Source organism: Thermobia domestica, chromosome 5 (genome assembly GCF_964235325.1).
Source record: "Thermobia domestica chromosome 5, izTheDome1.hap1.1, whole genome shotgun sequence".
NCBI lineage: Eukaryota > Metazoa > Arthropoda > Insecta > Zygentoma > Lepismatidae > Thermobia > Thermobia domestica.
Window position 1 is genome coordinate 173907596 of NC_137458.1, and position 27601 is coordinate 173935196.

Consider the following 27601-nt stretch of genomic DNA (forward strand, 5'->3'; position numbering starts at 1 on the left):
AAAGTAGCTCAGCTATGTTTTCCTCTATTTTGTGCATTACGTTTGGGTGCTGGCAAGATGTTTTTTTTCTTAACTGTTTCCGAAGTATAGTGTGTTTTTTTCATTTATTTATTTATTTATTTATTTATTTATTTATTTATTTTGTGTTAGCGTATTTTCGGTATTATTTTAAGTTAATCATTGGAGCTACAGTATTAATGTGATGTGTAGTTGTGTGCCCAAATTCTTAGAGATTCTTGTCTATGTTGCGTTACTTACATGAGGAGTTAGGTGTGCCTACAGAAGAAATTTTAGCATAGCAAAACTATATTTTGAGCCTGCCGCGTGTTCTTCCCCAAAGTCTGCCAAGGTTACGCATCAATATTTGTATAACTTACGTCGGCAGTTGCGCTTATCCGATACCTTTTCCGAGATTTCTGGTTCCTCTTCGATTTCTTTAAGTCCGAAAATTTTAGATAAGGCATCTGCAGCGAATAATGCAGCAGGAGGAGGTGAATTCTATTATTAGGCCCGAACCATTTTATGCACGTTTCGGGGAGGATGTGGATAGATTTTTGAGAAAATACGAAACTGTGGCCGAAGTTAATGGATGGACAGGAGCTCGCAAGAAGTTAATTTTAGGATCATTACTTAAAGGTGCTGAAAATTGGTATTCAGCAATTGAGACAAAACCCGAATTCGCGCAGTGGACTTATGACCAGTTTAAAGAACGGATTCGTCAAACCTTTAAAGATCATGCGCTTCCTCGTTTTACTGTTGCGCAGATGAGAGCCAGAGAGCAAGGTACGGATGAAAACGTGATGGATTATGTTTATTCTAAACAGGATCTTATTCTTAGATCATATCCTACGGCCTCAGAAAAAGAACAAATTCAATATATCATCGAAGGTCCTCAACCTGAATATTTCCGTGCCGTCATTAAAAGAGTATGAAAATCTTGCTGCGCTCGTCGATGAGTTAATATTAGAGGAAAAAGCACGATTGCTGACAAAGAGGAAGGAATTGGATCAGTTCATTAAAAAGAATTCAGTGCTTCTGCAGTCTGCCTTGGTCAGCTACAAGCCGGCAGACAGCCTTCCTTATGTAACAGCTGCTGACGCAGCATATAGACAGGAAACAGCTGTAAGAGCTGTTGACTCGCCACGAGAGCAAACGCAGCAGAGTAATGACGTCAATGGCCGTTTGCTTGAATGACAGCAACAATTATCCAAGTTAACGTTGCAAGTATCTGCTATTTCTGATGGTAGACGAAATTTCCACGTAATAACAGGCCACAAACGAATGATAATGGTGGCAATAGTTTTCATGTGCCCCAAAATGATGCTAACCGATCCGAGTCAAGTACAGGGTCGTCACAAAATAACGACTCCTCAACAAAGGGACCTATTACCTGTTTTCGGTGCAAAGGCCCTAATCATATTGCTAGATACTGCAGAGCGTCTTTAAACTAACTGCTAGGGTAGGAAACAGGACCACTGCTACTCGTACTCCCCAAATTACGGTCCCTCTTTTCACGCAAAATGAGCTGCCCCATATTAGTGTTATTATGGGAGGAGTCCAGACTGAATTTATGCTCGACAGTGGCAGTCAGATTAGCTGCATCGGTTCCAATTTAGTGCCGGAAAATGTTAGGAGATATCGCATTAATACTCGTTTACGAGATGTTACTGGCAAGTTTGTACAGGTTTCTGAGTTGGCGATTCTCCAGTTTGATATTAATGGGAGACGTTTTTCTCATGTTTTTTTAGTTATTCCGCACTTTGACTATGGTCCCTTGCTTGGAGCTGATTTTTTGAATACTCATAGAGCTTTAATTGATTATGATATAAATACCTTTACTCTTTCTCATTTTGGTCGCTCACCGTCTTGTTCATCACCGAGGCGAAATTTAGAGGTGAATTTGTCCTTAGGAGTAAAATTGCTAGCTGTTCCACTCCTGTCTTTCGAGTTTTTCAAAATACTGTGTTGGCACCACGGTCACATACTTTTGTCCCACGAGTTTTGGTAATAGTGAGACACCAGTCGTTTATGTGACGAACCCCACCTCTAGCCCAGTGTAGTTACGCATGGGAACAGTTCTTGGTTTGGCAGAGGACTTTGAGGAGGTGCCTGATGATTCGGATGCAGTTGTTGCAAACACCACGGAGTATACCCCACCACCTGAGCAGTTAGCCGCATCCCAGAAGATGTGCGATCCCACCTGTTTGGATGTCAACCCAGTTTTGTGTCCAAAAGACCGGGAGCGTTTTTACCAACTCATTTATCAATTTTCTGATATCCGGAGTTCGTCAGAAGATGATGTGGGACTCGCCGGTAGCTTTGAGTACAAGAATCGCCTTCCCAACACCACGCCTGTCAACAAAACGCTCTATCCCGAAGGAATGCTCCCATGGAAGAGATGGATTATTTTGGTGAAGAGACGCAATGGACAGCGAATGTTCGTAGGAGACTTAAGATCTGTAGACCTGAAAAAGAAGGCACATATTAGCATTTATTGTTTTGATTAGTTTGTTATTGGCCTGCCAGGGAATTATAATCTAGATTAGTACGTGTATGTTATGGACGGACTATGTATAGTCGTCCTGCTGTATGTGTCAGAAGCGAAGAAAAAAACATGCAAGTTACCACCACCATTCGTGCAACCGAAGAAATTCCGCTAGAACTTTCCTTCATTTTTCCCTTTGTGTTTTGTTATTTATTCACTGACAATAATTTCAGATAACGTACCTGGAAGTAGAGAAGTTTAGACTTATAGTAAAGGTTGATAATTGGTTAACAATAATAATAATAATAAGTAAAAATTTATGGTTTCACCCGCTCGGAAAACGATAAACATGGAACTTGAATATATGAATATTGATTTAAATTTTTAGTTTTACAGGACCTTACAGTTTTGTTCATGTTGAGACAGATTGATTTGTCAGATTATTGACGTTTTAGTTTATCTGTCTTTTGGTGTCTGAAGTCAAATTCCACCTTGTGTTAAATGAGTCAAGTTGTTTTTCGTTTTTTTCTAAAAAAAGAGAAAGGAGTTTGCGAAGTTTATTTTTTCCGTGATGTGTCCACTTTTTCGGACAAGAGATATATTTGTGTTTTGTTGAGTAATTTTTTTTTTGCGTTGAAGTGTCGCAATGCCCTTTTTTCACGATACCCTATATGAGTGAGCACGATTCGCCCAGATATTTTTGGGATAGTAGCAGTTTTGAAAGATACATATCTCACCCTAGGATTTTTGCTTTCGATTTAGCGCTGAAGATTTAGAGATATTGAATTTAGCTATTAAGCGATAGTAAATGCTATTACTTTTTATGCTTATTTCGATATTTTTTTTAGATACTTCTGGCTTTTTGCTCCTGTTTTTTAACAGTTAGAGCGGACGAAACCTTTTCACTTCGAGATACCGCTTGGGTTGTTGTTCACGTGCTCGAGATATCTCTATTATTTATTGGAGTTCTTTTACTTTATAAATTATACAAGCGGCATTCTAATGCCCGATTCCGTCGAAACACTAGTGATAAGCAATGTGTACCCTTATCTACAGTGACATCTCTTTCGGAATCTCGCACTGTGGTCAATGACACACGACATTCTACAAAAACTCATTTCTTACGCAACTATCTAACTTATTTGTAGCTTTGCCGCTAGTTGCCTACCAAGTATTGGAGATAGAATGGATACGTTTGATCAATTTGAGTAAATCACTACTAGGATCAGAATTGTTTTGATTTTGAGTGTACCTACCCCGTCAGCAATGAAATTTAGCGTATGTAAATTTCAAATATATAATTGGTTTATCACATTAATTTTCTCTCTTCGGTTTCCATTTTGTGCCCCCGACCCCGCCACTGTTACTAGAATAATCATAATGATTTTTTTTGAACCGAGTGCTAGGCGGTATAACCTGGTCCCTCTTGTTGTAAAGAAGATTAGCTGAAACAGGAAATGGTTTCAGCCTTATGATTATTCTGGTCCCACCCCCATCCACCCACCCTCCCTCCAAAGGTTGCCTTGTGTTATGATTCTGTATTGTTTAGTATTATTTGGTCGTTGGGCACCAATTACAACTCATATTAATGCTTAATTCTTTTTTTGTTTTGTCTTGTTTCCCCTCTACTTTTTGTTTTTCTACCGTACTAAGATTAGCCTTGCACATACGTTCCACCTACATGTTCCCTTTCTATTTTTTCCGCAACTACATTTCTGAAACATTTTTTCTGCTTTCCTCCCACATTGTCATTCTACTCATTGCCAGTCCTTCCCAGTCTATTTTACCCTATTTTAATGTATATCTAAAACCCGTTTCTTTTCCGCTCCCATGCCTTCATTAACCAGTGAGTGAAGAAGAGGTTACCACACATCGTAGATCTTCAAGAGGCCACCCCCCTCCAGGAATGCTACATCGAATACCTATGATTTGATTTTGGACCACTGTTCTACTTTTCCACCAACTTTTCCCTTCAAGATGGAGTGCTTTTTGTGTTGATAGAAGCTTGGGATAAACCGTTATGAGGATAGCAACCCCCGACGCCATATTGAATTTTCATCAGAGTTTGATTTCCGTGCCTGCTACATATCACTTTCGAGCCACAATTAAACACTTCATTTTCCCCTCCACCCCTAAAGAGTCAGATAATACCATTTCCTATACGAATCTTATCGTTTTATCCTACTTAATTTCCCTAGTCACATGTACCTTCCCACCACCTTTACGTACATCTTTCTTTATCCTCACCTGCTCTAAGTAGCAATTACTTGACCTTTTTTTGCTATTTTATACCTCCCCTCCCTATTCTTTTTATACCTTTTGTCCTTTTAAATATCTGCTTGCAGCCACATTCGTCCACGATCACCATTCTCATGAAATAAACAATCCTTTTTTCGACGCACCACAGCTCTCCTCATCTTGACGGATGGATGCTTGCACTTGTTCAGACTTCAGCGCCGTTCTAGTGGAAGCTTATGGAACTACGGCCAGCAAGGCCACCTGCATTCTTGGAAGTACTAGCTTACTGACCGATATATTTTCAAGGACATTGAGTCAGCTAATTTTTCTAAAGGTCTTTTGTGGTTACAAACAAATCCACGTGTTTTAATTTTGTTTACATGTACTTGTGCTTTAAAGAACGTTCTTCTTTACGTCAACTGAACGTTAATTGTGTCTGCATATATATATAGACATGAGTGTTTCTGTTTTGTTTTTTGTTTTTTTAAAGTGAGAAAGAAAAATAAGTAATATGGAGATTGGAACTTCTAACCTAAATTATTGAATTATTAATATTTTGTATTCTGTGTTATTTTCGTTTTATTTTTGTGTTTTCTTCGCTGATAAGTATATATACATATGGTTATCAAATTAGTGGTGAATAATATTTAATGAACGATGATATAAAATAAACTTGTTTTTTTTTATGTATCTTTAGTTCCAGACGGGAGAGTGTAAAGGAATCAGTGTGTTTGTGTCGGGGCTCACATCGAAGACTGTTATTATTGATTTATTGATATTGTGCGTATGTCTTTTATCAGCGGACAATGATGTGAAATGTCTATTCTTGATTATTTTTCTTTGTGTTTTGTGAAGTTTCGATGTGTCTCTGAAAAAGGACAGAGACTTTTTATTATACGATTATAATTAGATACGAGAAATAAGTGTGTTACGAACTTGCGCTCTGAAAATCCAGTAGGGGGGCGCGGTGGCTCAGTGGTAGAGCGTTCACCTCTGGTGCTTGGGGTCCCGGGTTCGATCCCAGCCCCCGCCAAGTGAACTTTGTGGTGGACAAACACCGTGCTCGTGGGTTTTCTCGGGGTTCTCCCGTTTCCTCCCACTTTCTTCATTCCACTCATTTCTCATCATCATCGTCTCCTTTAGCCTAACCGGCATAACCGTGGGACGTAAAACTTAATGATTTCATTTCATTTTTTTTGAAAATCCAGTACCCTACTGATTGATGTTTGCTGTGTCAGCATTTCGTGGATGTAATGTGTTTTATGTAATTGTCTTCACTGTTCCATAATAAAGTTACGAGAGACATCATCCTGAGTCCTCCCAACACCGAAACCACACCTTTCGTGACGTCTGGGACTAGCTTCTAAGGTCTTCTAGTATAGTCGCCGAGCCCGGGGGCTTTCCTTAAATAGGCCATGTTACTTCCGCCTTGGGGAATCGGAGTTGGATTCAGATTGGAGTTGGATTGTGGACTCGAGTTGGAATAGGAGTTGCTTTGGACTCCTACTTCGATCCAGTGGATGACCGTTGCACCTTGCCAGTAGATCAGGACCTGACCTAGAGAGAGAGTGAGAGAGAGAGCGAAACGCCGGAAACCAGGACACCAAGAAGAATTTGACGCACGCCCGGACGTTATAATGAAGGTATTCCTTTCCTGATCCATATTCCTATCCCAAACCTTGTCTCTCTTCTTTTCATAGAAATTCCTCATAAATTTTTCTTGTATCCCCAATGATCTTATACTTCAAAGGACAGCCGTCCGAACCCAGTACCCGTATTACGAGCTGAATTCCCCACTTTCACTCTTCTGAAGGCTTGTGTGTAGGTGGAGTTTCCTATCATTTTTCCTCCCCACACACCCTTTACAGTATTTATAAGGCAGAATCATGGACATTATGCAAAAATGTTGAGAAACAATTGAAGGCTTTCGAAATATGTGCGTGGAGAAGAATGGAGAGAAATAACTGGGTCGAGAGGAAAACGAATGAGAGGGTGTTAGAAATGGAAGGAGAAAAATATTATTAAGAAGAGGAAGAAAAACTGGTTGGGATATTGGTTAAGAAGGAACTGTATCATGAGGGATGTGCTAGAGGGTATGGTGGCAGGAAAGAGAGGGAGGGGATTAATTAGACTATATAGAAACAGAATTAGGCTATTGGCGATATCAAAAGAGAAAAATCGTATGTGAAGATGGAAAGGTTAATAGAAGATCGTGGAGCATGGCAGTTTCTCAGTCGCGGTAAGTGACCCGCTGGTAATAGTGGAATACTTCTGATATAATGATGCCGATGATGCACAGTAGAAACAGAAAAATCTATTTTACTCTCATTGCTAATACGAATCACAATGCAAATTTCTACAGGCTGTCAAACGGAAGCAGTGGTTCCGAACCTGAGGACGCGCAGCTTCCTCCTGGTTAAGCATGAAAAGGGAGTAAGGGGGCGAAATCTACTGGCAGAAATGAATTGTGAAATAAATAAATAAAGCACCACTTATAATGACTCTTTAAAATTTAGCTTAACAATTTTATAATGACCGTTTTAAAAATACTACTGTACTAGGAGGGTATGCTAAAGACTTGCTTTAAATAAATATAAATACCTGACATCATCATCATTATTATTATTATTATTATTATTATTATTATTATTATTATTATTATTATTATTATTATTATTATTATTATTGGTCTCCCGCTTCTTGGCTGAGATGTGAAATATTCACCATCTTCTTCATATCACTACATCAATTTCTTCACTGTTTTCTTGTCACAGCCCATACCCCTAGCTATCTGAATGGCAGTTTGTCCCATAGTTACCTATGATTTCCCCTCTCATAGTAACAGATAGTTCTCTACAGCCTTTAGAGCAAGGCATTTTGACAGCCTATAGAAATTTGCATTGTGATTCGTATTAGAGTAAAGTGCAGTAAAATGATTTTTTCTGTTTCTACTGTGCATCATCGGCATCATTATATCAGAAGTATTCCGCTATTACCAGCGGGTCACTTACTGCGGCTGAGAAACTGCCATGCTCCACGATCTTCTATTAACCTTTCCATCTTCACATACGATTTTTCTCTTTTGATATCGCCAATAGCCTAATTCTGTTTCTATATAGTCTAATTAATCCCCTCCCTCTCTTTCCTGCCACCATATCCTCTAGCACATCCCTCATGATACAGTTTCTTCTTAACCAATATCCCAACCAATGTTTCTTCCTCTTCTTAACAATATTTTTCTCCTTCCATTTCTAACACCCTCTCATTCGTTTTCCTCTCGACCCAGTTATTTCTCTCCATTCTTCTCCACGCACATATTTCGAAAGCCATCAATTGTTTCTCATCATTTTTGTATAATGTCCATGATTCTGCCTTATAAATACAGTAAAATACAGTACACGAAACATTTTATGAGTCTTTTTTCAACTCTATTCAAGGTCCCACAAAATAGTATTTTCTTCATCCTAAAGGCTCCTTTCGCCATTTCTATCCTTGCTTTTATTCCACGTTCGCATATCATATCATCACTAATAATACTACTCAGATATCTAAAACTAGTCATTTGAAAACTAGTCATTTGCTCTTTTCTCCCGCTCCTACTTCTATATTTGACGCCGATCGCTTCGTTTCAATCACCATGGATTTTGTCTTTCTAACATTTATTTTCATCCCATATTCTTCAGAAGCCTTTCTCAAGTTTTCTACATCTTATTAATTTTCTTTTTAGATTCTGCAACAACTATATCAACCCCGAACTGTATACATCTCATCATTTCATCTCCTACCGAAATTCCATCTTCATTAGGTAGACTCGTTTTCGCTATCTCTTCTATAAAACTATTAAATAATGTCGGCGAAATACATAATCTCTGTTGAACTCACCTTCCAATTACACTGTCCGTCTACTGTGCATGCACCAGCGAATTTCCATGAAAGATCATGAATAATTCTGATAATTTATATAGTATTTATGGACAAATACGTAATAGAATCTATATAAATAACATATATCGTTCCTCAAAGTACCGAATAGTACTGAACATAAAAACATCAATAGACATATTACATCAGGACGAAATAGGCATCAATTTCAGAACTTCAAAACAGATTTCATTCGTTCTTACAGCTGGTCTAGTGGCTAGCACGTGTGCCCTTGGTGTACGGGGTCCCCGGTTCGATTTCCGGTGGGGAAATTTTAATTGACCTAAATGTTTTTGCATTCGCGTTCCTGTCGTTCAAGCTTAAAGGAAATGATTGTAAAACGTGTATAACCGAGTAGAAAATAAAGACAACTTACTCAGATACGTTCAGTGAATCAGTTAACTTAAAGACAAGAAACAAAGTGTCTAAGGCATTTGTAACTTGAAAGGAACTCTTAAAGGTTAGTTCCAGTCTTACCAAAGTAACATTTTTCTTTTACCTGTTCTCGAAGTTTCTCTTTGTATTTCTATCGGATTCGAATAAATACAACTTCGAATAGAGACCACGTTGAATTCATATATTGAATAAGCCTGAAATTCTAATAAGATATTATATATTATTATTATTATTATTATTATTATTATTATTATTATTATTATTATTATTATTATTATTATTATTATTATTATTATTAGTTAAAGTACGAAGTTTCAAATCAGGCGATGCAGTATTTACGTAAACTAAATGATAATTTATTTGATAATATTCACTAGCCCACTATACATTTGCGAGGTTTTGCTTTGGGAAATGAAGTGTATACGACATTTAATAGTAAAAATATTACAATAAAAATATATTATTAAAAATATTGATTAAGTAACTGGAGTTAAACATGCTTTCCAGTAAGAATTATATATAGAGAGGATTTACTTTATAAAGTGCGATGCAAACGAATATTCTAGTTTTAATCCGATTAGAAATCGAAAACTTACACAATACTATTTACTTCATTAGTTCTATAAACCTTTATGCTTATCGTATTATAATTATCTTTAAAATTATGATTTTGTCATTTCAAAACGTAGAACGAGAAATAAATGTAATATTCTAATTAGGTATTTGTTAAGGAAACCTTTGAAACAGTTCTGATTTCAGGGCATGACCTGTGGGAGAATTTGCGACCCTGTCGACATAAATTCGTGGCCATATCTTCGATCATGCTCAAAGTGGACTAATAATGTTCTATCAATTTCCTCTCATTCATATATTGACCATTACCCGGGGAGAATCTTCTGAAATCATCAATGCTTATAATTAGTTTTTCATTACAAATCAAAGGATAATAATGAAATATTGAACATACTTAATATTTTGTATTCAGTTTTGGATTTTAGATTTGCAATTCATATAATGTTCCCTTTTAATCGAATTTGAGAGAAACGTAGTTGCCAAAGATTTATTCAAAGAAATGTTTTCAGTCCTCTGATGAAAATAAGGAACACACTTTTAAGGGGAAAAAAAAACAAAACGAAACCAATACTTCCTACAGAGTTTGAACACATAAACTTATGATAGATCGACTATTGGCCCAAACCGCTCGACCAGTTTGTACGTTTTCACTGAGCTTCTTTAGACTTTTGTGTAAAGTAGTTTTCTGCTCCACATTTTTTTAAATTTTTTTTATTTTTATTTTTATTTTTATTTTGTTGTGTTTTGTTTCGTTTTGTTTATGTCGATACCACTGTAAGTTTGTGGTGAATATTTGGGCGTTACAAGTCTTGCAATGCATAAAGGTCTTTTTCGTATAAACTACATTAAATTTTACGTCCTAATAACTTATATATAACAGGTTGAATCTGTGATATGATTGGGGTTGGAGTGATCGTAAATGTTTTCATAGTTAGGAGCCTGGATATGCAAACCCGCTTAACGTGTGGATTTACTATTGTGAAATTTAGTACATGGATTCTATCAACGAATAGCGTATTGTCAAATCGAACAAGGTACGCAATTCGAGCACTTATTATAACAGACTGGTTACTGGCGAATATCGTAGGCACCAACAAGCACCCCGACGGTGAGAGACGAGGTGATGCACCAACAGAATAGACCCAGGAGGGAATACACAGTTACTCAGGTCACAGTTACTCAGGTACGTTCACGTAGCTGTTCCTGTGTAGCACTACAAGTAGTTAATTTATCTCCTGTTGCCCCGCCAAGTGAACTTTGTGGTAGACAAACACCGTGTGAGTGGGTTTTCTCGGGGTTCTCCCGTTTCCTCCCACTCTCCTCATTCCACCATTTCATTCATTACTCATCATCACCGTCTCCTTTAGCGTAACCGGCATAACCGCGGGACGTAAAACTCAAAGATTTCATTTCATTTTTTTTATCGCCTGTTGCTATATCTGATGTACACATTAGGCCTTTGAATATTTAATATGAATGTCAACTTCAACATGAATGTTTAATTTTAGACTTTAGTTGTTTCTCTGATTATTTCCTGCTAAGGTGACTACAATAAAATATTTTCATTAACAATTTGACTTTTATTTTTTATTTATTTATTTATTTTTTTTTTTATTTTTTTTTTTATTGGAAGCCCATTACAGCGATAATACATAGTTTTGCCGCTACAGTATCATCTCTCAAGGACACAAAAAACCTTTCAGATTAAAGTTGTATATTTATGTGTTTTCCATCTGAATCTGCAATCACAACTGCGGGGTCCTATTTCAAATTTCCAAATTGCCTCCTCTGTCTCACTAAGATGTATCCAGGTGTTTTCATTTGCACGCACACACTTTAGGGATTAAACATATTAGATCCATATATTTTTGTTTAATTTCATGCCCAGATGCGTATTTCTCAAGATATTCCACTGTCCTGAGATTTCTGTTGCGTTGCTCGATAAAACTGAGATTTTGCGACTAGAGTGTCATCTATCGAGCAAACAAACAAATACGTTGCAGATAAAAGTTACGTATGTAGCATCTGAATACTGCACTAAAACCTGGGGGTCCCATTTAAACTTTTCACATTGCCGCCTTCTGCCCCCCTTAGGGGGCACCAAGGAGCATTGACTTGCACACAGTTAAATATAAATCCAACAAATATTTGACATGTATTTTGTTTTATCATGCTCGGACGTGTATTTCTCGAGATATTTTCCTGTCCCGATCTTTCTGCTGCGTTACTCAATAAAACAGATTTTTCGCGATTACAGTGTCATCTGTCAAAAATATACAAAAATGTTTGCAGTAAAAGTTACGTATTTTTGTGTGTAGCGTTTGAATCTGCACTAAAAACTGGCGGTCCCATTTAAACTTTTCAAATTGCCCCCCTCTCCCCCCCCCCTTATGTGTGAATTTATTGTTCCACCCTGAAACAGAATTTAAAAATATATTTGCCACGTGTTTTTGTATTTCATGATACGACGTGTATTTCTCGAGATATTCCACTGTCCCTATCTTTTTGTGACACCAACTACCATATACAGGAAATTACGTAGTCAGGAAGTTTAATAGCACGTATTAAATTGACACGTGCGTTTATTGTGATGTGGTGATTTTTACAATATAGTTATCATATTTTACATGTATCTAGGTACATTAACACTGAAATTAGATTAATAATTTTCCACAAATCTGTGCTTTTCTTCAAATACTTCGCTTTCAATTACATTTCGCATGCAAATTCACAAAACAACACCGTTAAGATTAGCCTTCATAATAAGTTGTTTATGTAATAATAATAATAATAATAATAATAATAATAATAATAATAATAATAATAATAATAATAATAATAATAATAATAATAATAATAATAAAGGAAATTAAAAATAGAAAATACTGACCATATAAAATAATATTCAATTTACTTTCTAGACTATCTTTTACTACAGAGATTAACATCTTATTTTTATTGCACTTACTGCGTTCTTATATTGAAGTTTAGGTGGAAGTACGACACGAGCTTTTACTTTCGTTAGCTCACCACCAACACTCACTCCAAATTCGTCAGAAACTTCCAGTTTAGTGTTGAAATCTACTTCTTTTGACTAGAATCAACAATAAAATACAAATTAATAAAATATTAACAAAAACAACATTCCTCATCATGGTTCAGAATTCGTATTTACAGTTTATTTCCGTCAAGGGTCAAAGGAATGCTCCTTCATACTTATGTTTCGAATTAATATGACACTAGTTTGGTGTAGTTTTGAATTTACTAAAACAGTTTAAAATATGACTAAGATGATTGCGAACATCAATTTAAAATACATTATATAAACTATGCACGAAGCAGCCTAGGGAATGCATATGCCTCTATTTTCGTCTACATACAAATGGTTAAAAATATAAGAAATGTTAGTAAGATATAAAATTTCTAACCAGGGTGGAAAAGAATCATGATTTTTTTAAAAAAAAATCATTTTTGTTGATTTTTTTTTATTTAAATCAAATCTTTCTCCTCGTATAATACAAGTCGCAAACTAAAGAAAAAACATTAGGAATTAATATTAAATGTTAATTATGCCATTTAAGTGAAAGCATTGGGGTTGAATTTTGAATTAATCCCCAATCGTTAACCTATTTTAATCCCAAACAATGTTTCTTAAGCATAAGGAAAAAGTACAGCAACGTTTATCAACATGACACTCTTTTTTCACAAAAGTTACTAATATTTGGCAGGGACATATTTTTAAAAGATTGGAACTACTTGCTGTACGAAATACATATAGAATACAGAAATTTCACCTAGTTATAAAATCTAAAAAATAAATAAATATGTTTCGGAGAGGGTATCGGACCCCTCTAAATATGCCCCTATTATCTAGGAACAAACACACGCACACGAAAGAATTTTCGTCTTAAATGTCCGTGGTGATTTCCCCGTTGGAACAGTTAACGATTTAAAAACCCTATGTTACGAAGAGAAGAAAGCAGAATTCTCCTGTTACCCGTTCGAAACGGGATTTTCCTTGATCATCATCTGCATGGCACTCGTTTTCATACTGTGCTGTACATACATTTGAGTCTCATTGTATTATAATTATTATCTTCCATAATCGTAATAACAGAACAGAAATGGGATTTTACTTATTTTCATTTTAAATTAATTTATTTCAGAATTTGATTTAAATCAACGATTTTTATTTAAAAAAAAAAAAAAAAACAAGTGATTTAAATCTTGATTTTAATAAAGACTGATTTAAACCAATCCACCCTGTTTTTAACACAATGAAATATGAGTACAACAAAACCAGCATTCGGTAGAAAAATGTCTTTGTCATAAATATTTCACTAGAAACAGTCTAATTTTCTGAGGAATCTCAACATATAGTAGGGTGGCCGTTAAGTAGTATTACGAATGACATATTGATAGGTAAAATATAAAAAGATTCCAATGCTAATTAGTAAGATAGTAATTAAGGTAGCAACTGCAATAACTGTGCACGGAAATGGATTTGACCGACAAAACTCGGGCATATTATCCGTGAGAAGCTGTTTTTCATGTTGAAGTAGTGATTGCATAGATGTAATAGTTGTTTCAACTTATATAAATTAAAAGTGAAATTTAAATTCGGGGTTTCCGGTAATTGGCGAAATATAGTAGAAACGTTTGCTGATATTCTCGTTGGGAGATTCAGTGTCCGAAATTTTTTGTTGTAAAGTTTCATATCTGAAGAAGTAGATCATGGAATGGTCATGGAATGGTTTACTGCATCTGCTGCTGACATATGATTCCTTTGTTTGGCGATTTTTACTTACTTTCTAGTAGTGAGGTGAAGTCCCGAGAGAGGCTATAAGTATAATTCCGTTTCCGGAGAAAGTAGGTTTTAGTTGACCTCCTGTAATTAAATTCTTGAACACCGGATTGTATAAAAAATCCGTCTATTGTGAGCGTGGTTGGGTCTGCAATTTGCATATTGGGAACATATTATGGGATTGACATACTGGTAGATTCATTTCGTAAATTTCCTTATCGGTCCAAATAGCGTAATCAGGTATTTTAAAGCGGATATGAGCCGTATTCGTGTATAAATATATATAAGTCTTATAAAGGACATGATAATCATTGGTATGTATAATCGGCGTCTGAATTATAATATCTAAATTAACCGATGAGGAATCAAAAGAGACTAAGAATGCTTTAGAACACTGCTAAAATAATCCAAGTTTCTTTCTATAAGTGACAAACGTGATTTTGGACTCTGCTATATCATATCCGTTGCGAGATCGTTAACTTCGTTTTGGAGTAAACTTTGAATGATAGTGTCGAAATGGCTGTTCAATAATTTGAAAATTACAAAGAGCTATTAAAAACCCTTCGTTTGTGGTCATAGTACAAACGAGTTGTAAAATTTCATGGTGAATTTGAGTTCATTTTTCCACTGCTACAGAGAAATTTGTCACCAGAAGAGTAAGTTCGAAATTGCTCTTTTCACTTTCTTGCATCTGACTATTTAAATAAGAATTTTGTGCTTTCATTTGACTAATTGTAGATTTCAACTTGTGGACTTCATATACACTAAATCCATTCAATCCAAAGTTCGCCAATCATAATAAAAAGTTGAAAATCATTCGTTTAGATCTTTTCGAACATCCATTTGAAAATCACAAGGAATAATGTCCTTGATTTTATCTATAAACTGTCGATCTTTATTATGTTCTTAATTGCTTATATCCTGAACAAGATTCGTTTTTAAGGTGGACGGATAAAGTCTTAAGTGCAGTCTATTTGCCAAGAATTCTGTGTTTTCATAATTAATTACAGTTTAAATTTAGCAAATGAAACTCCGTATTGCTTGAAGGTAAGTTCATTGTCGTGTGTGCATATAGGAAGTATGAGTATAATTGGGAATAGAACAAATGTAGTGGTCATCATTCTTCCGTCGAGTATCTTACTTCCTATAAGAAAGGAAAGAAAAACAAATGTTAAATAGCAGGTTAATCCACTTTAGCAGCTAACAAATACGTGTCATTTAACGTCTAACAATATGGTGAGGCGGGTCGCGGACAGTACCTTTTTAAAGGAAATTAATCAATTACTAAAGGAAAACTGTGTGAAAGGAAGAGATAAGCGGAAAATAATAAAAGGGCATAGATTCCTAGAAAAAGTGTGGGAAGATCGCTTGTGGAGACAAGTAAAAGTAATCATTAAGTGATATATTGAAATAAAAGAGAAAAATAGAGATGTTACGGTGCACTACGAGAAGAGCGAAAATAAAAGAGGGAAACGAAGTGTTCCGCTTTAGTGTTTATTAGATAGTACCTTTAAAAATAGCTAAATGTGCTTTGTTTTACTGGTATAAGGAACAGCATTCCAAGTAATAGTTTAAGTGACTTGTATCATCTTTTTTTTTTTTTTTTTTTTTTTTTTTCGTTGGAAGGAAAAAATAACTATTGATGCTTTAAAAATAGGTAGTTTATGTGTCTAAGTTCAGTTTCGTGTCCGTTTCTTCTCCGTTTCGTTTGTTTGTTTTTTCTTCTTCTTGTTTTTGAAATTATATCGCTTTGGTGCGTGTTTGTTTATCTGGACAAAATGTGATATTTATCTTCCAGTATATATTTTGTGCGTACCTTTTCTTTCCGTTCTTGTTTTGCTCCTCGTAATACGGTTTGAGGCGGTTTTACTGATATGTTCTGAATTGTCTTCTTAAAGGTGTCAAAAAAAGGCGAACTTTATATAAATTGCGGTTTAATTCTTCAATAATAAATGCGGGACCCTCATATTTACCGGTTCAAGCGTCTGCCTGATTTTTCTTGCAATCAAGGGCAGAAAACTACGATTTTGTCACCAGGGTCGAAGTCCGTCCTTGTATATTTCTTGTCGTAATATTTCTTCTTTCGTTCGTGTGCTTTTAAGAGATTTTCTTTCACTGTTACTCGTATCTCGTTTAAGCGGTCCCTCTTTATTTGAAGCTGTAGCTCTGCCTTCTGATTACATTCCGTTATCGTGCGTGTTTTAAAGCCGTGGAGAAGAAAGAAATCGGAGTGTTTGGTACCTGTTTGGATGTAGTTATTTATCGCAAAAGTATGTGTGGTACTAGATTTGACCATATTGCTTTGTTATCCTGCGCAAAAAACTTAAACAAATTGTGTATGGTTTTGTTGAAAATTTCAACGATTCCGAGATCAGTGTGATTATAGTCTGGAAAAACCTTGAATTCAAATTTAGCCAAATTTTGGAATAATAATAACATATCTTTAGAAAAAATCAATAGTATTATGTAACTTATTTAACTTCTCCAAACGCTTTATTTCCTCATTAATATTACGCATATCTTCCATTGTTCTAGTATTATTAGCTTCAAGCTCATTCAGAATAATCTTTATTTTCCTGTCTTCAGCTTTTATTTCTCCAATCCCTCTCCCTCTCGTCTTTGATTTGTTGCTTCTGCAAAGGATTTGTTATGGATAGTTTATCGAGCCCACTTTGAAGAAACTACTGAATCATACAAATGGTCTGAAACTATATCAAGTGCAATTATACATTTTAGAAAAAAGAGAACAATACAAACAAAATTTTGTATTTTCTTATGTCTATTTATTCAAAATATTTGAGTCGGACTAGAACACTGTTCATATTAATGAAGACAGGCTTCAGTTGAAGATCGAACTCGTTTTTACGTACACGTACTTTAACCATTATCCTTATTTAAAGATCGACGTTTTATTTATATCAACCTTGTCAAGGCATATTATAGATTTTTAATTTAGCGTTCCATGTTATACACCGAGGCTAAGGGAGACAATGGTGATGAGATGATCAGGGACGTACGCGAGAGGTAAATCCTTGAGTCCAGACCCCTCCCACGAAATATCGACTTTCCTGTAACTCTAGTCTAAGTTCAGGGGTGATCTTTATATATTTTCATGTAATTTATCCACATATTGAATTTAGACCTCCCGAAAAGCTTTGGGCCCGTCCCAAAATAAATTGCTGAGTACGTCCTGAGATGGATAATAATGGTGCAATGAAAGAAATGAGAGGAGACCGGAGAACCCCCAAAAAAGCCCACGCTCACACTGTCTGTCCACCACAAAGTACACATAGCGGAACTGGGATCGAATCAAGGACCAGAGATGAGCGGTCTTAAATGACCCACTGCTGATGTATATTATAGTGCAAGATAAATGAATGAAGTGATCAATGGCGTCATTAAGCCCCTACAGACGGAATGTAAATTCCTTAATGGGCAGCAAAATTACATATACTGTATTCTGAAAGTAGCACTGTATGGGAGAAAATAGAAATTACTTCTTTCTACAATGCAAAACCACGCTCAGGAATTCTAACTATCATTCTACTTACAGATCTCTGTAATTCCTGATCTTCCTTTAAGCTTTCAACTCTCGCTGGAGGCTAGGTCACAAAGATAAAAAAACAGGAAGAAAGAGAACAGAAAACATCATGGAATAAAAATGGAACGGACTTATCAAGGGAAGAGCTGTGTTGTGCGGAAACATATTGTCGAGTATGGCAGTGATCAACAGATGTATCATCTTCATCAGTTTGTAACACCTTCATCTGTTGATCGCTGCCGTACTCGACAACGTGTTTACACACAACACAACTCTTCTCTTGATAAGTCCGTTCCATTTTTATTCCATGGTGTTTCTATTCTTTTTCTTCCTATTTTTAGCCACCGTAACCAAGACTCCAGGAAGAGTCGAAAGCTTGGAAGCTTAAAGATCAGGAAATACAGAAATCTTTAAGTAGAATGATGCTTCTTTCTAGTTAAGGGAAAATAGGTAATATGTTGCTACCGCTTTCCCAAAAGCTTATGGTACGAATTTTCAAGCGTAAAATTTAAATTGAATTTTTAAAAGAGATACGTTGATGTAATTTGCACTCGCAGGTTTTCGCACTTAGAGTAGGTACTGAGTTCACAGTTCGCATTCGCCATGACATTCGGATGCAATGGAAGCACAGCGCTAGCAGAATTCCCAGTCTTCTCGAATTCCCTTACTTTTCACTGTTTTCCAAGTTTGTCACCACCATGTCTATACCATTTGTATATTTCTATATATTATGTAATGGCCATATGAACGCAATAAATCTAATCTATTTTTTTTATTAATATTTTTATTTCTCCCCCATTAACAAATTCCATGTGGTTCAAGAATTGGTCTCAAAATTTACTCATTCTCTGCACTAAATCTTCCTTATTTCCTAATTACTTGTTTTTCAAGATGCAGAAACGCTAACTTAACACCTATTTCAACTTGATGTAAATAATACACACATATCTACCCATCATTTTCATATTTCTGGTACAATATGAAACAAGTCTTCACCAGTTACTCATTATTAAAAAATATCCCTCCAAATCCATTACGATCTAATGCGCATTGAGGAGGAATACAAAGCAATAAACACGATGGTTATTTTATTAAATATTATTTAGTAAACATTAGAAAACTATATAGAAAGTTCATCGCCGCACAAATAAACAAAACAAACAAACAAACAAACAAAAAAATGCTACTGAATACTATCTGGTGCCATAAAGTGCCCAGCCAATCCAGTCAGGATTGAAAATATCCATCTTCTAAGATTCTGGTGTATATTACTCGTTAGCTCCTATCTTCTTAATCTACAACGGACTCTTTCCTACTAGCTCCTTAACTAGAACAATATATATTCCGGAGCTCCCTCGTGGCTAAACGGTTAGCGTACGCGCCTTTGGCGTGGGAACCCGGGTTCGATTCTTGGTGCAAGCTCATGTGGTTCGGAACCCACGTTAAGCTGTATGTCTCATATAGGACCACTGCTGAAAGAGACGCTAAACTGAAAATCAAATCAAATCAACGATATATACTCCAAATGTGTTTCCTCAATAGATCTATCAAAAGCGAAGGCTGGTAGTGATGAATGCATAGTATGGGCACGTTTACATGACAAGCACTAGGTGCCCTGTTGATTGTAGATGAACAGATGATTGGTGTGACCAGTATCACGATCTGCTGGCAGACTGGATATATCCCACCATGCTATCTTCCATAACACTGTTATCTTCCAAAACAACAACGCACCTAACGATAACGCGCGTTTTAAAAGACAATGAACACCTTAGATCGTCCGCAAACTCATCGGATTTCAATCCTATTGTGTACCCGTGTACGCCACGGAAGAGCATTTACAGTCTTTCGTGATATCCCCTACCTTCATATCCATTATACGCTCCATTTGGTAGGTGGTCATAATTCAGTGATCATTCTGTAGGGTGTTAATGAACTATACCAACAAAGTGTAAGAAGTGATTACTCACATCAAAATAACAATAATAATAAATAAAGTTCATATGGACCTGTGGTTAAAAGTGCATAGTTTCGGAGTTCGAGCCGTCTAACAGCACGGAAAACTTACATTGTAACAAGCATTACTTCAAACATGAAAAAAATGTAGTAGCACTACATATCAGCGTAAAAGAAGTCACACATACGCTATCCAAAAATGCATATTTTTTCAATGTGCAATGTGTGCGCAATGGATTACCTACAGGGCATAATTCACAGACATGCTCCGAAAAGAATTCTCAGATATGCTCTCTGATTTAGAAGTAGGTCCAAGTAGATAAAAGGTAAGCCGACAGCTGTGCAAATGGAATGCGTCAACAGAAGTAGGATATGTTATGGACACCAGTTCTACGGTTCTTCGTGTTTGGAATAACGCGTGCTGTGAGTATTGTTTCACTCTTATACATGTAAAAAGAACTTCAAATGTATCGTAAAACAATATATCGCGTGCGTGTTACTCAGAACACGAGGGGCCTTGGAATTAATTCTGAATATTGATAACACCAAATTGGATACAATATGATTATGCATAAGGAAAAATTATTCACGTGAAATAATATCCATCTATTTCGTATTAATTGCCACCAACAATTCAAGATAAGTCGTAGCAAAACTTCAATGGTTTCCTTGTTATTTCCAAGTTTACACTGCTTTCATGCTTTATTTTCTCTGTAACAGTAAGGAAAACTAGAACTCTTGCTAAAGATATGCCACATTGACTTGATCCCTAGTGTTCCGTTGCAAGCGCTGCTATCGGCTGAAGGAATTCCACTCGCTTTCTCTCGCTTAGCAACAGCTGAACCTTTATTGGCTTAACGCGTGGGTGTGTGAGGGTGTGAGCTTTAGTTCGCATTTTTGCCACGGCTCAAGACATTTTGGCAGCACAATAGTTATTCCTATACTAATACTTATACCTAGAAACGCAATCAAGAAAACAAATACAAAATTGTAGCTGAAGGAATCTCACGAAGACCATACTTACTATTTTCTTTATTTTATCCATTCTTATTTCAGGCTTGGTAGCAGCTGCTCTTATCATTTTGGTTGTTTGCTTCTCATCAAGTTTTTTATTGACAGCCTGTCCACCGACAATCGTGCAGAGCTATAGGCAGAGAAAAATAAAACATTAATACATCTTAATAAAGTATGCTTCATTTGAAAATTCTACATTTGTTGCTGAAGTATTATTGAACGTATAAAAATACAAAGAAATGTTTCAGTACCAATATAAGTAAACGTATGTTCATTAGTCATTCTATCCGCATAAAACATCTTACTCGCCTCATATTGTAACTACAAAAAGTGTAGTGGACATTTATAGGACGAAGAGCTGCCTGCAGATCAGGGTGGAAAAAATCACAATTATAAAAATTGCTGATTTTTTTATTTAAATCTATTCTACTTGATCTTACTTTAAACGGAATACAATATAAATTATATTTCTTTTTTTTAACTGGTAAACTAGACGATTTCAGGTTTCTTTTATTGTGTGATGTTAGAATAAAAACAAAATTGGGGGTTTCTGATATTATGTTACAATTTGGCTCAACTGTACAATGTTCGCTATAGTTGGTATCCTTATGCAGTTACGAGAAATTAAACTCGATTAATTTTAACAAAATGGATCCAATTTTTCCTAATTCTAACCCTAAGTCAACCAGACCCTACTTTACCCTACTTATCCCTGCCCTACTCTACTCTACCTTACCCTACTCTACTCTACCCTTTTAAAGCGGTTCTACTTATCGGTATGCAGCTTGAGCATCTATTGTAAAGTGTACCTATATTTTTTTCCCCCAAGCTGCTTCTCACACGTGACAGTTACTTAGTAGCAGTACATTATTGTTCTCCTAACATATAAAAATGAGTAGTCACTGATCCTCAAAATTCATTTCACAATAAGGAAGGTAATTACGATGATCTTAGTACGTATTTCTTCTTAAAGATCTTAACAAGTAAAGAACTAACAAAAAAAAAAAAAAAAAAAAAAAAAAAAAGTGTGACTGTCAGGTCGATCACACAACTCATTTATTGAGCAAACTATATTTTCGCCGACTTTAAATCATTATTCAATATTTTATTCTAATGATAAATCACTTTCTTTCTGCATTCTGAGCACTTTATATCAGCAGAGAAACCATTCTTCTTGTTTTTCACGCAGGTGTGCTCTAGACCTGTTGTAGTCATGACTAATACAAAGAAACCACTCTTTATTGAACTGAATGTTTATCTAATTACCAGAGTACTTCAGAGAAGCAAACATTTTATTTTTTCTTGAGTGGAGTTACCAATTTATAATTTTGACTATTAAAACTACTTTGTGTATACTTTCTATATAAATGATTATCAACGTTTAGAAACCTTTTTAAATAAGAAATTGTTACATTGACAGACCAGGTGCAAAGATCTTCACATTGATGCTTTATTATCTAAACTGCGATGGGAATAACGCTTGCAGTCCGTGTGAACTGCAGATGAAAAGCCTACTCTCAAGAATTGCCAATCGTTATTCTTTTCCATTAAATTGTTTTCCATTTGACTAACATATAATATATCCATTAGTTAAAGACTGAATTTCTAAAGTGGGTCTGCAACACTTACTCCATCTTGATAACAAACTTTACTTTCTCACGGGAAAAAAGACGTGTTACTAGGACTATAATATACTATATTTATATTTGCATAGACTGTGAATATAAAATGTATGTATTTTTCGGAGCAAATCCTAAGACATTGCCAACTAAAAGCGTTTTCTCGGGATATTCCCGAATGTCAGTGGTAGCGGGAGTTCGCGTTTGATACTCATAAAGAGAGGCACGTAACGGCCTCACTTATTCACATCGAGCCAGAGGCATGATATAGTTCACATAGACTAACGTTACTATATGGTATCAATCACATGTTAACAGATTTGAAGAGTTACGACCATTGCATACGACAATTGATAAGTGAACTCGAAACGCATTTTTAATACTCAGCTTACAAAGTACGTTATTGTTAGAGCAACAAGACTTCATTGGAAATTGGTGTAACCCAGGCTATCCAGGTTAAATTACTTATTCTCTACTCCTATGAATATGTGCTTGAACAGGACGTGGACTCTGAACCAGGTTGTTGTCAACTGTTTCTTTAGGAACTATTCTAGGAGCCAGTACCCAAGGGAGACGGTAGGTAGCATATCTGTAGATTATGCTACCATTTTACAAACTGCTAAACGTTTGCACTGCATTGCACAGTGAATATATATAAATATGTCCTTTTCAATATATATATATATATATATATATACCTGTACATCAGCACGAATTGTGAACGAATATAAATATTTGGTTTCATATTATCCGCACAAAGACAACAAAAATAATATCATAATAAAAAGTAAGAGGTTTTCGTAGTAAGATGATTCTAATCAGCAATGTTTTTTTTTTTTTCTTTCTTTCTTTTAAAATATATTTTTCATCTTTCTTCCTGCTTACAGTAGTAACAACTAGCTGGAATGGCTGTTCTTAACATGAGAACAATGAGTTAATTGCAAGTAGATGAAAGGTACTTTTCAATCCTATTTTTCATCTTTTTAGGATGCGTATTTAAATCGAAATGAAGAGATCGAAACCGAAATATTATTTACCTCTCCCCGCGCCTTAGAATACGCATTTCAACCCAAATATAGAGCTAATGATTCAATCTAACGCCCAAGCTGTGTTTAAAAATTTATTTTAAATGGTTCAACTGTCCCCACTTTCATCATCTTCTGAATACAAAATATAGGAAATTAAAATGTTACAGAAATGTCCTTGTTTTAGAGGTAGAATCTTCGAAAATCTTGGGACGCACCTCAACTTCCTTTCTGTAAGAATTTTTTATATAAAGTTCACTCTGACTAATGGTTCGTGAGATTCAAAATTTTATCATAAATTTTGAATTCCTCCTACCATAGGATATTCGTTTTGATGAAAGTGACAAGATTAGAACCCGGCTTGTGTCACATGCTAACTTCATGATGAATTGAATAACAAGCACTAAAACCATTATGAAAATCACTTAAGTTCCCAAACTAAAATTCCGAGTTAGGCATCAAACAACAATTTTGTTTCACCTTTTCTGCAATATTGTATGCACAACTTTCATTTATTCGTCATTTATCGTCGATTCCTCCAGGTTAAATCCGAATCTCCTGGGTAATGCTGCTATGGATCTTGATTCAAATAAATAAATAAATAAATAAATAAATACACCAGATCTCTTAAACAGGGATCTTATTTCGGCGTATAAAAAATACATTGACGATGCAGCCATGAAATTCAGCTAATAGGGACCCTCCACTATTGCATTGATGTCAGATAATTGCTCGTACACTTAGCTTCACTGTTTTTTGAACATTTCGACAAAAATTCAGTGGCTTATTCGGATTCTTTGAGATCACTAAAGTCCAATTTATAATGGTATATTGAGTTCATTTTACACTTTTACACTTTTATTTACCTTTTTGGATGAAGAAAATTTTTGACATCTAGCTTGCTATACGGTTCCAGGTTCAAGAAAAACAATATCAAAGAGGAGAGCGCTAATTGGATTACCAGTGACGTCACAATAAGAAGATTTAAATCTCTACAAATTAAGGGATACCGATTCAATGATAAGATCCGGAGTAAATCTCTACCTAAACTGAGATTTTTATTCTCCAATGAAAAATAATTTCTGCTAAAACAAAGATTGAGCCAAGAAGACATCATGGGTGAATTTCGAAACTTAAAATTTTTGAAGAAATTAGGAAATTTAATACTAGAGTTTCTTTATTAAAATTCCCCGCATCAAAGTTCCCATGAAAGCACACCAAATCAATTAAAAATTATGAAATGCACAGTTCTTGACTAAAATAATTTAATATTAATGACAAAATGCACAAAAATATCAAAATAATATTGCATGTATCTTTTAAGACCACTTCCCATATATTACTTTTATGACAAAATATTAAACTCATATTATTAATCCTAAAGTTACACCAATGAAAAAAGTTCCTCAAATTCTTTTTTTTACTTACATTTAGAAATAAATATATACACAGGGCGTCCATGAAGTCGCGAACTATGATACATTATACTAACGTACTACTAATGTCACAATGTCGACTATTCTAAATCAATTTCTATGAAAAAGCCTGAATATGCATTTCTAGTGCATTTAGAACATCAGCCTTAGGCTAGCTTACAACATTTTGGACCCACATACATTCTCCTTGTGGTAAATACTGATTTACAGTTTACCCATCCACACTATGCATATCTATATAAGGTATACAGGGATCATTTTCTGTCTTATCGTTTCGTAAATATTTGTTATTGGACTTTGCATGCTGTAGAGAAACTTGACATACACCACCTCTAATACATTTTTCAATAAACAAGTGCTCGAGATTGTCCCAAAATAGATCAAAATTGACCTTAACAGATCTTCACGATACAATTCAATGTAGTATAACAGTAAACTGGGTCAATTCCCTCCTCCTGAAAATACTGTTTCTGAAATTGTTATAGAGCATCAACAGTGGGGAGTACATCACGAATTAACTACTAATCATAATAATCACCAAACGTTCTACAGTCAAATGGCGTCATTATTTCTTGCATTAATGTAAGATTGTTAGTAAGCATGTTTCGTTATGGTAGCTGTGTTTCATTAGACATTTCCCACAATTATATATATTCATCCGGCGAGACGAATTTATTTTATCAAAGCTACACTTTCATACCTAAAGTGACTTTTTAAAATATTGAAAATCGCAACGTGTTCGGGCCGATCGCTCTGCCTTGAAGATCTGGTCCTTAAATAGTAACTTTTCCCCTCCTGCAGAGGGCTTCGGGGTTCACTTTTGTCAACCCTCGGAATTTCTTCCTTTTGGGCGGACAAGTGTGTTTTAAAAAAGAGCCGTTAGACCAGTTGCTTTTGTGTGTGTGCGTCCCTATGATGTGAACGTGTGGTCGTCGTGCCTACAGTGTTTAGTGGACAATACCGCTTCCATAGTTTGAATTTAATGTGTTCTTACAGTTATAATTATTTGTTTGATCCAGTTATTAAATAAATAATATATATTCAGTTATAAAACCTTCTAATTTTAATATATGTGCATAGCAAAATACCTTTGCTTGGTTCGTACACAACGCCCAAGATGTTTATTCATATTGTTAAAGCTACACAGCAGAAATTGGAATTGAGAAACCTTGAGAACGGTTACACTCACTATATAATATCAATGGCACTCACAATGATGAACATTTTTGCAGTAATATAACTATTATAGTCGCCATAACTTGTGGTTGCATCGTAAGTTAGTTGTTGTGAAGGAGTTAATAGAGCCATCCGTGTTGTTTTTGAAATGCGATCATTACTAGTTCTTTTTATAGGTTATCTAGAAACACTAGTGTCGCGCTTTCTCCTCAAAACAGATTTTGTACGTCTAAGTGGAATATCAATCTTCCCAAGAATTTTTTATGAAAAATTACGTATTTGTTTCATGGAGGTGTGTGTATACTGTACACATGAATTTTGAGGTCTATTAGTAGTAACTGGTTTTAAAAAACATTTCAACTCAGTAATAATTATAACTTCTACTTTCAAAGCCGGTAAGTTTTTTAAACCTCAAGTTTGACACACACTTTTTGCTGTTTGACAAATTTTAACACTGTAGATGTTTTTCTTCCTTCACTCCATAACATGGTCATACCATTCTGTCTTTCTTCTACTACTTTTATTATTAACTCTTACCCTGCCACTTATTTTATTCTTGACTCAAATTTCCTACAAAAATTTCGTTCGTGTGGCTATTCTTTGTTTTATATTTCGGCTATCCTCTATTGTTATTGGCAATTTTCAGGTCCATCCAGCAAAATAGGCAAAAATATACTTGTATAAAATACATCTTTTCTAAAATTTTCTCTATTTGATAGTACATATGTGTGTTTCACAACATGTGAACCACAGTATTCGCGAAACAATTCGAAAATCACATTTGTGAGTTATGATAACAAAAAGGTGATCAGGATTAGGATACATATATGCATCTTCGAAGAATATAACCTTTCTGAAGTGTAAATAGTAGTACCGTTACTAACGGAAGTTACAAATACTAATGATAAATGAACAAATATATTCTTACCTCTGCGGGGATATAATTTGATTTTTGCACATTTCCAACCTGCAAGCACGGTAAATCTGGGTATTTCAGCCTCTCTCTTCTCTCTTTCTCGAAATATTCCTGAACAGTTATCATTCTGTTGTTGAAACTGAATCTGGAGGAAAAACACAAAGTTCTCATTAATTTCGAAAAATATATGCATTTCACTTTCTACTTACAGAAAAGCAATCGTCTAAGTAAAATAGTCCAACAAGAGATATACGTCAAAGTAATGAATCAGATATAATTAACAGCAGATAGAATCTGGGATGGTATTTGGGTTAGTTCATTGGCTTATTATCGGCCGTATCTTGTCGATTATATTCCTGATTATAAGAATAAACTTTCGCCGATTGTTAATGATTTCTCTTTGAAAAAGTCTTACTGTTGATAAAATTTACAATAATTCTGTGAAATTAATCTATAATTTAATGTCTGTTCAAAACAACAATGCATCCAATGACGTTACTA

General features: G+C 35.2%; 1 protein-coding gene across 5 annotated transcripts in view; it reads right to left on the reverse strand.

The window, feature by feature from the left end:
• The window catches only part of LOC145686285 (protein argonaute-2-like), a 279317-nt gene that overhangs the window by 94008 nt on the left and 157708 nt on the right, over positions 1–27601 (reverse strand). For 4 of the 5 annotated variants that reach the window (XM_081759418.1, XM_081759417.1, XM_081759419.1 and 1 more), the window contains exons 12-14: positions 27113–27245; positions 20939–21058; positions 12582–12707 (exon numbers count right to left, since the gene is read on the reverse strand). In XM_081759418.1, the coding sequence (XP_081615544.1) occupies positions 12582–12707; positions 20939–21058; positions 27113–27245 (379 nt within the window). The remainder of the gene's footprint in view (positions 1–12581; positions 12708–20938; positions 21059–27112; positions 27246–27601) is intronic. The other variant, XM_081759420.1, reaches the window with a different exon arrangement.